Raw genomic sequence first — 12,376 nt, forward strand, 5'->3', positions numbered from 1 at the left:
TTGTCCATTTGATTATAAAGAATGTGAGTAGAATGTAATTTTTGTACTGCAGTTGGTAGTTGAAGTTACTAATGACGACTAGATAATTGGACAGTTTTCAACACTGGAAATCTGGGTACACCAGTGTCATTTTGAAACCTGGTTAATTGTACAATCTGTCCTGAGGTCTCAGGTACCCTACTTTCCTCCCAAAACACCTGACAAATCTCTTTCAAAAACCTCCACAAGAGGAGCTGAAAACCTTATTTGCACACAGAATGTGTACTGCTAAAATGCCATCTCTATAACAAAAGCAGTGAACCTCTCCTTCTACAGACAAGTTAATAATTTATAACGTTATAATGTATAACTACACAGACAGGTTAACAGGTGAACCCCAAAAGCCTTATCACTTTTTAAGGGGGGGGGGGGGGGGGAAAGCACCACCAAAAAAAAAAAAAAAAAAAAAGCAGTGCTGTGGCTATACCACTATGTGAATTAGTAAAGCTTTGCTTACTAATGTTATGTTTTGGGTTTTTTATGTCCATGCATTCTCTCACCTGAATAATTTAGCTACCTGCCACGTATGCTACCTACATGTAGTCTACATACCCTACCATCCCTTTACCCACCACAGCTCCCTCAGGTATCCCTTACGAACTGGACAGGGGACAACACTACTGTGCCTTGTTAAGCTCTGTGTGCCCTTAATTGCCAGCAAACATGACAGCTGAGCTCTTGCAACAGCTCAGTCATGGAAATAATGTCCAGCTCCTTCATTCACCCAGCTTTCCATTTCCACAAAATATTCAGGGATTTCGTACCTTTCAGACCTCTATCCTCTTTATCAAGCTTCATGCGACTATCCAAAAGATCTGAAGTCTGAGGACGGCTAAATAACATCATAATGAAAGTTATGGTCCCAAAATGCTAGTAGAGATACCAGTGGTAATCTTATAAACCAGTTATAGACAATACCAGACAAAAATCTTCTGGAGAAACAGGGGGATTCAATACAATTATCCTCTCAGTGTTACATTTCAACACATTAAATTGGTAGCACTCAAGTCCTCCATTGCTACTGGAAAAATACATCATCTTTTAGTACTGATTAAACAAGCAACATTATATTATGCTGAAATTAGGAAACAAGTCATCTTCCACTTAGATACAAAGCAACCTGTAAGACTGCTAGAATAAAAGCTTCTCGAACTTGCAACACTTTATTCAGAAGAACTGTATTTTCAATCCCCAGCTTGGCCCAAACAAGGGCTTTTTAAAAAAACACCCCACTTAAATTCAGTATAGGATCAAACTCAGAGCAATGTAAGAGAGAAGGAAAAAAAAAAAAAAATCAAATACAAACAAGTAGTTGTTGTTTGTTTTTTTTTAAAAAAAACAACCCTAAGTTATGCTACAACTGAAGTCTCCAAGGGTCTCAAAAGGCCTTGGCAAAACTTCTTAAAAAGCATGTTCAGCTTTGTTTTTAGTATCACTGTATGTGCAACAGGTTGCTTGCTTTCTGCAAAAAATAGCCCCTCTTTCATCAGATCTCAGTAACTAACAGAATAGAAATAGCTGTATTCACTTAAGTATCTTACATTTAAACTCCATTATACTGACATAAAATTAAATTTCAAGAGCAATGAAAATCTTCGTTGTGAAATTTAGTTTCTATTGGATAGAACAGAAATTTCCAGTACAGTCTTTTTGACTTACTATTCCCCTCTACTCCCCTTCCTATTATAATCTAATTTAAAAAAAAAGAAGCCTCAAATCCTGTGTTATATTAGTACTTATGTAAGACATATACTAAACTAAAAATTCTGGAATGCTACTGCTAAATCACACACACACACAAAATATCAAAGTTCTTGCTGCAAATCATCAAATACACGTAACTAATATATCTCAAGGAACACAGAAGCCAAAGTTAAGTTGAGTAGTTAGCAAGTTACACAATAAAAAGTCAAGACTATTACTGAACAGTGTATACATTTCTCAGAATGAGAGAAAAAGTGTTTCATAGAAAAGTCTACTACAAGGTTTTAAAGAAGCTGGTTTCAAGAACATTAGCAGCAACATGGAGTTAATTAATTAAAGTAACAAACAGTAATGATGGCTCTTTAAAATTACCATTTCATTCAGTTAAAAACACCACTAAAGTGTATGATATCCGTTTCTGTGAAACACATGTCCAGGTTATTGATACTGTAGTATGTCCTGATAATGACATGGTATTTATTAAAAGCCATCTAAGTTGGCATTTTGAGTAATTTTAACAACACTCAGCATTGTAATACTTAAGTTTGGAGAACACATCTCAGGCATTAGCATCTCCCTAAAATCTACCATTTAATTATCTTCCTTTTCATTCACCTTAGGGAGTTTTGCATTATCTGCAAACTGACTCAAAACCTACTTTATAGGCATGTAAGTGCTCATCCCGTAACTACTGCTTTGGACATGAGAAATATTCATAAGTAAAAAAAATTGTAGGTCGTTACCTTGCTTACTGATCTGTGCAGAAAAAATGCCTGTGCACAAAATAGTCTGACTACAAAATACAGGGTTTAACAATAGAAGCTAAACCTCTGTGGAAGCAAGAGGCCCAATTTAGATACCAAACCATCATTAGGTGGGGACGAAGATCATACAGGCATTCTGAAAAGTTAACGAGGTGCAGAACTGATTTTATAGCACACTAACTATTTTAATTCACAGTACAGTTAGTCTCAATACCTCACAATCTGAAAAGCAAATCAGTATTTTGTGACTTTGAACTATTTCAACTTTGTTTTTCAGTGACCCACATTTGACTGGTGCAGTCTTATTTATTCAACTGAAAACCCAAGACCCGGTTCTGTGAACGCCTACCCACCTACTACTTTTAAGTTCACAAACAGTGATGAAGTGAGTACTCTCATCTATAGTACCTGGTTTTCGGCCCATACTCATGCCCGACCACCAGAGCCAAGGCCTAGAGATGCCTTGGCCTCCGGAGCACTCCCGAGACGCCACAGGGCCACAACACCGAGCAGATCCAAACTCGGGAGGACAGCAAGAAGCGGATGCCCTCTCCCTCGCTCCTTTAACGAGGCCGGGAGAGCCTGCGCCTTCTTAAAAGTTAACTCCGCACGTAGCGGTGGGGGCCCGGGGCGGGACGCACGTTTCCCAGGCGGCTCCTGATGCCCTTTAGAGAAAGGGCTTCGTTACGTGCCGGATCCGCCGCGGCCCACCGGGCCCTCCGCCGGACCTGCGCCGACCCCCACAGCGGCCGCCTCGACGCCCCGCACGTCCCGCCACCCCCAGAGGAAGGACAAGCGAGCAGCTCCCTGGCACCCCCCGCCCCCAGCAGCCGCAGGGCCCCTAGTGAGGGAGCAGCGCAGTTCGCCCCGGGGACCCCGCGGGCGGCCTCTCCCCGCCGCCGCCAGCGCTAGGCGCCGCACAGGCCGCCGGCTCCTCACCGTTCTGGTAGCAAGGCGCGCCGCTCTGAGGGGCCGCGGCCTCCCGGGAGGCGCCGGGCCCGCCCGGGTAAACGGCGGCGGCGGGCCGCGGCGGCAGCCCGGTGGGCGCAGACATGGCTTCTCACAGCGCTTCCTCACTCCGCCCCACTACTCTTCCTCCTTCTCCTCCGCCCCGACCGCAGTCGGGGGTCGCCAACGGGCCTGAGGCCGCGGCCGCCCCACGGGAGCGGGGAGGGCAGGAGCGCGCAGGCGGGGCCGAGCGCCACTGCTGCCGCCGCGGCCCTGCGCCCGTTAACGCCGCCGCCGCCCACAGCTCCCCCTGGCGGCGCCTCCGCGGCACCGCCCTGCCCGGCGTGAGGGTGGCCGGGGCGCCCCGCCTCCCGCCGCCCTCCCCGGCGTCGATTCCCGCCGGAGACGGCTGCAGCCGCCCGGCTGGGCCCCGCGCACGCTCGGCAGGTGCTGTCCTGTCCCGCTCCGTGCGGGAACGGCCTGTATGGCAGGGAGAAGCGGTGCGGTGGGGCCCGGCCTGCTCAGTCGGTGGGTGACGGGGGCCGCATGCCCCATCTGTAACCCTGTGGGTGCGGGCGGACAGGCCGCGGCGGGAGGGAAGCTATACATACACCTCCCATCATTTTGCCTAGTTGTGGCTTTTCTGTATAGATAATACATGCTGTCTGTGTCTTTGGAATATATATGTACCGTGGAACACATAGAGGTAATGTGTGTGCTCTGCATGGGAGGAAAAGGCCTGACAAGGTGAGGCGGGGTGAAGTGACAACTTTCCCTCAGTAATTATTCTATATACAGACAGAAAAGCCTCAGTGAGGCAGGGTGAGCTGAGGCAAGGCTTTTCTTTCTGTATTAGGAGTGCACACTGTGTATTGTCTCTATATATAGTGTGTATATACCATATATACAGAAAGGCCGTGCTTGACAAGGAAGAATAAGGTGAGATAAGGCAAGGCTTTTCAGTCTTTGTACAGAGTATATACCATATATTCTCTAAACAGAAAGAAAAATGTTGGTCAGCCTCTCTTCTTGACTACTGTTGGCAAAGGATCTCCATTCAATTTAGCACTTTCCGCAGTCAAACACACAAAACCATATTAATTTTGACTGTTTGTGTGTCTGTCTCCATCACCTATTTATCATCTGTCATTCACTCAGATGCTATTCAAGACTGAATTCATTGCTCAGGTTCTTTTATTAATTGTGTACAGAAGTCGAAAGCACATTAACATATACTGGTGATTGTATTGTCAAGACCAAGTCCAAGGACACTGAGTCACCTTACTTGTTAGGTGTATTTGACCAGTTCCTTCCCTGTTTCTTTGCTGTTTTTCCTACTGGTTATTATGTATCTCTGTCATTAAATACTTTAATACTTTTTAAATTACTTTGTATGTTAAGCATGTTGTCCAGCTCTGACTGTTATTGGTTCAAAGTATGTGAGGCATCTTTAAATATTGGAGGAACGGACCGTATTTTAAAGTTTCTCACCCTTCACACCCTATTAAACTATGTAGACATGTCTTGCACAGGCCTCCATTAGTCCTTTGATAGACTGCAGATCCACATCTGAAAGAAATAATTTCTTCTCCATGTCCTAATAAGCTAGGGAAGGAAATAATAGGCTCAAAACGCAGTGAAGTTCAGATGAACTATTAACAAAAAAACATTACCTTAATATAGTAAAGGACTAGGTGACATGGGAATGGTGGGATGTTGCTGTAACAGGTTTCACAAACATTTTGAGAGTCAGATTGTCATCCAGCTTTGGTGCAAGTGATCTCCTAAAGTCCCTCCCAGGGCTATATTGTTGTCATAGGGTTAAAAAATTCCACTGTTCTTTCTTCATTGTAATCCATCCTCCATCCCACACAAAGTGCTTGTGTGAAATGAATGCATGAAAGCAAAATAATTCAGAAATATGGACAACTAGTTGGTTTGTCTTTTCATTCTTAGTGCAGTTCTAGAAGGTGTGTAACTGCTTCCTTGTACTATGACTATCTTTTGTCAGAGCTTGCAACACATGTGAATCTGTGTTTTGGCAAAGGTTTCCCTTTCCAAAGCCTTGTTTCTTTAACTCCTTGTGCTGTGAGATCATAAATATATCCTACATCACAATCTGTGAAAATTACACATCAATTTAAGATCAAGCACAAGAGGATATATATCATTGTGCTAAAAGAAAGAAGAGGCAACTGGGAATTTTCCCATTGTTTTGAATGCTTTTACAAAACCTTTTATATGGCTTAATTAATTATTTTGTACAAACAACAATTACACTGTGGTTAAACCCATTAATTCCTAGGAAATTCAGATGTGTTGGCAGCTAGAACACAAGCCTCTAATGGAAATCCAGCATAAACTCAAATCCATTATTTTTTTTTCCTCATTTATAATGAATCTGAAAGCATTAGCAAGAAATTAATATTAATGTCTGCTGTTTATGCTATCATGCAACAATTAACATGTGAGCTGGCTCACCTAGGCCATTGCTTCCACTTAGTCTAGCAACAAGCTTACAGGAGCTTTCTTTGGCCAGTTGGTGAGGCTTAATTACTAACAATTTCTTACTAATAATTCCTGATCTTTGGTGCAGGAAGTTTTGCAATGACACAAAAAGGTCTCTCTGTCATTTGGGTTTGGGGGAGCAAAACATGAAAGTGTATCTCATTACCTGTAATATGATAAAAGGGGCATTAAATGTCCAAACCTAGAGAGCAAAAGTTATTTTTGCAAAGAGGAAAATCTGGGAACAAAAATCATTATAAACTGAGAAATAACTTTGAGCTTTAACATAACTAAGTCAAGTCTTTCCCACTTTGCTAGACATTTCAGAAAGCGAATGCTAAAATTAGGTGCTTTTATAATCTCCATCAACAAAATATAGCTGTGGGTCACCCTAGCTCACTAATTTCTAATTATCCTCCTGCTTCTCTTACAGGAAGTGGGCCACTTCAGTGCAAAGTAATAAAGCTTCACGTTTTCACAATCACCAATCCCAAACTGTGTCAACATCATTATATTTGGGTAAGTAAGTTGCCTGTAGTCACTGTAGTGTGATTGCCTTCCAGAATGAGAAAGGCAAATTGAGACTCTTGCCACTGTAAAGTGTGCCTTTGCTTGGGTGACCTCTGCATCTGGCTGAAGGATAAATCCCTGCATCCGCTGGGTGAGATCTGTGCTATACTTCATTTGTAGCCGGCTAATTAGTAGAAGAGGCCCCAGGGTAGTCATGCTCCATTTTAAATAAAAATCTTTTAAAGATCTAAAGCCTAACAGAGAAAGAGAAATCAGTTGTAATGCAGCTCGGCTTTCTTACACACGTGCAGGTTTACTTTCTATGGGAGTTTATTATCCAGGTAACTCCATAGGAGTTCTTTGTCTCAGCAATGAGCAGGGCTTCTGTTTGTCCACCTGGAGCGCTTGGCACGTTTTCCAGTTGGGTACACAAGACTAACTGTGCTTGATTTTTGTGGGTTTTTTTTTTTTCCCCTCCTTTTTTTCTGGGATATTTATACCTGTAACGGAAAAGGCTCAGAAAGCAGCAGGATCTCCCTGGCTGTGGTTTCACCAGCTCTAAGGAAAACCTTCCACATGCACATTCTAGACAGCCATCATCTTTACCAGTCCTTATGCAGATTATAGGATAAAGGGGACTGTCACTGCCATTGCCAGCCTAATGGTGGCATCAACAACAATCTAATTGTCATCATCCTAGGGTAGCTGTAAATGATGTAAGAGAATGATTTAGCTCTTCTCTGGACCAAGGCAATGAGCTCTGCTAATGGCTACAGCTGATAGTTGCTGGATCTAGCTAATCGTTATGGCCTCTGTGTCTGAGATTGAAAGTCAGAGTAGTTGTTCCATCTTGTGACCCTTAATGAAGGGTCTCATCCCTGTTCATAGGCTAGTCTATAATTTCTGTGATACCTCTTAAAATCTGGAAATATGACATAAATTCTTACTTAAATTGATACTCCTGATTGGCAATTACGCCTGGTAAGCCCCTTGAGTATGCAGGCTAGATAAACATATATATCTATATCTAGACTTGTAATACTCTCGGGTGGTTTCATCAGGTGCAAACTTCAGTCTAGCGCATTAGTACTTAGAAATAACCAGGCAAGCTATGACTAAGGAAGAACCTCAGCAATATCCAGAGATCTAAATATTTTCATGAAATTGTGTTCAAAGGGAAACTCTAGCTGCAAGCTTTTGTGTGACCTTGGAGGACAGCTAAACAAAAGTGAGAGTCTAGGGAATTTTTGCAGCTGGAGTGCCACATCCCAGCTGTAGAAGCATAGCGATGCCGTGATCCAAACAGGCCAAGCTTAAGCTCATGAAACCTTTTCAGTTTTCAGCTATTAAAATTTTATGTTTTTCCAGTAATTTTTATAAGACTTGTTGTGGTGGGTTGACCCTGGTTGGAGGCCAGGTGCCCACCAGAGCCTTTCTATCACTCTCCCTCCTTAACTAGACAGTGGAGAAAAAGTATAACGAAAAGCTTGTGGGTCGAGATAAGGACAGGGAGAGATCACTCACTTATTATCGTCACGAGCAAAACAGACTGAACTTAGAGAGGAAATTAATCTAATTTATTACCAAGCAAAACAGAATAGAGGAATGAGAAATAAAATCAAATCTTAAAACACCTCCCCCCACCCCTCCCATCTTCCCAGGCTCAACTTCACTCCCGGCTTCAACCTCCGCCCCCCTCAGCGGCACAGGGGGACGGGGAATGGGGGTTACGGTCAGTTCATCACGCGGTGTTTCTGCTGCTTCTTCATCCTCAGGGGGAGGACTCCTCTCATCGTTCCCCTGCTCCAGCATGGAGTTCACAAACTTCTCCAACGTGAGTCTCTCCCATGGGGTGCAGACCTTCAGGAGCAAACTGCTCCAGCGTGGGTCCCCCACGGGGTCACTAGTCCTGCCAGCAAACCTGCTCTGGCGTGGGCTCCTCTCTCCACGGATCCACAGGTCCTGCCAGGAGCTTGCTCCAGCGTGGGCTTCCCACGGGTCACAGCCTCCTTCAGGTGCCTCCACCTGCTCCGGTGTGGGGTCCTCCACAGGCTGCAGGTGGAATCTCTACACCCCCTCATCCTCCCTCCATGGGCTGCAGGGGGACAGCCTGCTTCACCATGGTCTTCATCACAGGCTGCAGGGGGATCTCTGCTCTGGCGCCTGGAGCACCTCCTGCCCCTCCTTCTGCACTGACCTTGGTGTCTGCAGAGTTTCTTACATCTTCTCACTCCTCTCTCTGGCTGCAAAAGCTCTCTCTAACTGTTTTGTTTCCCTTCTTAAATATGTTACCACAGAGGCACTGATGGGCTTGGCCTTGGCCAGTGGTGGGTCCGTCTTGGAGCCGGCTGGCATTGGCTCTGTCAGACACGGGGAGCTTCTAGCAGCTTCTCACAGAAGCCACCCCTGTAGCTCCCCCCCCCCCGCTACCAAAACCTTGCCATGCAAATCTAACACACCTGTAAAACTAATAAACCCCTGAAAGATCTATTAGTCTCTGGCTTGAGATTTTATAGGTTTTCCATTAAGATGGAACAATGACTCATCTGAACCACTGGAGCTCCCATCTTCCTCCTGTGGCTTCAGATATGCTGTTGCCCCCCAAGCAAAGCTTGCCGTTACTTCTGAAAGAGAAATGTGCTGCAAACATGGGAACCTGTGTCTAGAAATAGTTTCTCAATTTTTCTCAACGTCTACATCACTGGTCCCCACGGTATCTTCGCATAGGCAGTAAGAAACCCACAGACTCAAAACACAGTTCCTCCCCTACATTGTATGACTGTGTAGGCTCCACTATTTATGTACACTGTAGGTCCTGAGGAGCTCAGTCACATGGTAATACCCTTGGCTTCAAAGGATTTCTCATGTGAACGATGGCAATGAGATAGGCTTATGTGGACTGTAGATCAAACCACCCAAAACTAAAATAGAAGATAATTAGAACATTGAAGTACAATTAAAACTTAAAAGTACCATGCTGTGGATTAGCAGCTGAATGCCATAAACCTCAAGGACTTTGCAGTAACACTTTGGAAACCCTGATTTTCTGTGTACATTTGAAACAACATAAGAAGCTGACATTGCCTCTATCCTTATCTGAAGAGACCGCTGCCCTCTGAAACTAATTGAAAAATTCCTCTCACAAGATGTTTTGGCAATATTTGGGAAGCTTGTCATGCCAATTAAATATTATGGACTCAGACTGACCAGGACCAGATTCTGCACTGACTGACTTGTCCTCTTCAGTGAGACTAAATCTAGAGAAGGCACATGAAGCTCCGCGATGGTAGGAAAAACTTCACTCAAAAGCGTCATATAAAGTGACACATTCTCCCTTTACAGCCATATAGTCATAGTACCCCATGAAGTACTACTTATTTAAGGTCAGATTTTTTAATGAGTAGCAGTGCGTTGTTTTCAGCAGAGGGAACCTGGAGAGTACTTTTCACTGTGTGGAAGAATAAATAAATGTAATTAAAAAAAAAAGCTTACAGATTGTGAGAGCGGAAGGTGATTCATATAACTTCATGTGCATGAAAAAAATTAAACAGTAATGCTCAGTTTCATTTCCAAGCACAAGTTAAATAGTAGCATTCATGGAGAAAGACATGTTTATTTTAAATATTTTCAGATGTGTAAACCACCCATCTAAAAAATCCTTTTGTACTTATAGCTCTTCTGACAGCCTTACCAGTCTCAATCTTACTTTCAGCTTTTAAAACTATGTCTTTTTACCTATCTGTAGCCTCTTCCCAGCAGTTGCCTCCTAATTTAATTTCATTTTTCATAGTGGGTGAATTCACCTTTTATTTTTACACCACTGACTTCTGTTGAAGTAAGTGGTGGCACTATAATTTCGAATTCACCTAACAGGAAGCACCTCTGTTTAGCACCTCTTTTGCTAAGACTGCAACATTTACTATGCCACAACATAGAATTATAAAAATAACAATAAATGTCAGTGACTTCCTTTCAGTAATAAAGTGCCTACATCTAAATATTTATCTAACATAGTAAACTTTCATACACAAAGATCGACTTAGTTTTGCTGTGATGCTTTTGCTTTAAAAAGAAGTGAAAATAGGTCTCTGCCATCTTATCTTTTAAGAGCAGCTTGCGCTTTGTGGTCTCACATGGTACTGGAAATAGTACAGATGCAGATCAGACCTGCAAGGACAAAGGGAAAGCGTTTTGTTTACAAAAGAACAAGTAGCACAATCTGTGGCATTATTTTATGAGGCGAACTATTTTTCTGTAGATGCTTGCTATGACTTGGGACAAACAGACATCGCTGCTTCTTAGCCTATAGTGAGAGGCATCTCTGGGTTTTTCTCCTCCTTTGACCTCTACCTAATTGCTTTCATTGTAACTGAGATCCCAGTTTGGGGTTGGTTCTAGAAGCAGATGAACATTTGCTGACAAATTATTTACTACCTGCAAAGAAAGCAGCTCTGGCCTGACACCATTTGGAAATGGGATTGAATATTTTCAGTTTCAACAGTACTTTCTTTAGCAGTTTTGACTGCTGTAGAATGCAAAATAAGGAAAGGAGATGAAAGGACTGGTAGCACCTGAAATGTAACTAAATAATTCATATTGGGTTCAGGTCCCATCACCCTTCTTTTTGTCCTTGATGTCAAAAAGCCTTTTGTTTTCGTATCAGGCTGACCCAAAATACCTGTTTGTTTACTTTCATTTTGGCCAGAAGATCAAAACAGCCATTTTCTTGTATTCCTTTTAGTATTTAAACAAGTCTTCTGCTTCAGAAATATGTGCCCAAAGTTAATTATGTGTTTAAGTGCCTTCTAGATTAAGGATGTTAAGCATATGTGTGAGTGTGTTCCTGTGTAGTTTCAGAGGGCAAAATACTGCCAGAAAAATGAACTTGGACAGGCCCCATTCCCCCAGTTAGCTTGTTCCTAGGAGTGGGGATTATGTTTATAGGAGATAAATTAACCTGATGTGATCTGAGGTCTCTGAAACTGGGAGCACTCACATGTTCACCCCTGAGAGTCCGGAGCTGTTCAGGAAGCAGCAAACACCATCATGCAACAGTGTTTTTAATTTCCAGCTGTTTTCTTTCCAGCTCTAGGCTAGATTTGAACAGGCCAATTGGGGTTAAACTTAGCCTTCCTGTTCAAAATTTCGGGCGGTTAACTTCCTATAGCTGTGATAACTTCTGTTGCTCTTGTTGCACAGTGTTTGCTTTTTATACACTGGGGTTGTGTCACAGGACCAAAACCTTTATGTATATGCGGGGTGGAGAAAGCAGAGAAACCAGGGACCTCTTTTCCCATCTCCTTGGAGACCTGTGAGCAGCTGAGGAGCCTATGCTCAAAGATTTTATTTTACTATTCCCCAAGTAAACACATTCATGAAGAGAGTTGGTCAAGCACAGGGGGGACCATAAATAAATTGTCCCTTGAGAATAGCTGCAGGCATTCACATTTCTCAGCTGCAGGAGCCGTAACCAAGAAGCATTCTGCTAGCTTTGGACGTGAATCTATCCCCTGGATTCACATTTAATGTGCTGACATCATTTGTTCTTAAGGATTTCAATTAGAAAAAGCACTGATTTTCAACAAATGGCAGGGAATAATACATTTTTTAAAAAAAAAATTAATTTTTTAATGTTGGTAATTTCAGAATTTAAAAAATAATGTGGGATTTACTGAATTTTTAATTTTTTTTCTTCCATTAGCATATAGCGTGTCAGAAGCACTGTACAATATGGCAGCAATACTGGCAAACAACAGGAGAATCAGTAGTATGTCCCATTTTTTAAATAGTATTTGAGCTGAAGCAACATCGCCGGTGATCCTGGTTACTAATAGTATATAGGGGCTTTTACTTGCCTAGTTTGACAGGTTGCACAATAGCTCAGAGAAAACTGATTGCTCTGC

At 42.9% G+C, this 12,376-nt stretch overlaps 1 protein-coding gene and 1 long non-coding RNA gene across 3 annotated transcripts in view; one reads left to right on the forward strand and one right to left on the reverse strand.

Moving 5' to 3' along the window:
* The window catches only part of SEC24B (SEC24 homolog B, COPII component), a 51,909-nt gene extending 48,167 nt beyond the window's left edge, over positions 1-3,742 (reverse strand). For both annotated transcript variants that reach the window (XM_075751463.1, XM_075751462.1), the window contains exon 1: positions 3,447-3,742. In XM_075751463.1, coding sequence (XP_075607578.1) covers positions 3,447-3,561 — 115 coding nt within the window. In that variant the 5' untranslated portion in view covers positions 3,562-3,742. The remainder of the gene's footprint in view (positions 1-3,446) is intronic.
* Positions 3,743-3,816: 74 nt separating this feature from the next.
* Positions 3,817-12,376, forward strand: part of LOC142601693 (uncharacterized) — a 30,929-nt gene continuing 22,369 nt past the window's right edge. The window contains exons 1-2 of the long non-coding RNA XR_012835259.1: positions 3,817-3,983; positions 6,397-6,482. This is a non-coding gene — a long non-coding RNA (uncharacterized LOC142601693). The remainder of the gene's footprint in view (positions 3,984-6,396; positions 6,483-12,376) is intronic.

Source organism: Balearica regulorum, chromosome 4, assembly GCF_011004875.1.
Source record: "Balearica regulorum gibbericeps isolate bBalReg1 chromosome 4, bBalReg1.pri, whole genome shotgun sequence".
NCBI classification, from domain to species: Eukaryota; Metazoa; Chordata; class Aves; order Gruiformes; family Gruidae; genus Balearica; species Balearica regulorum.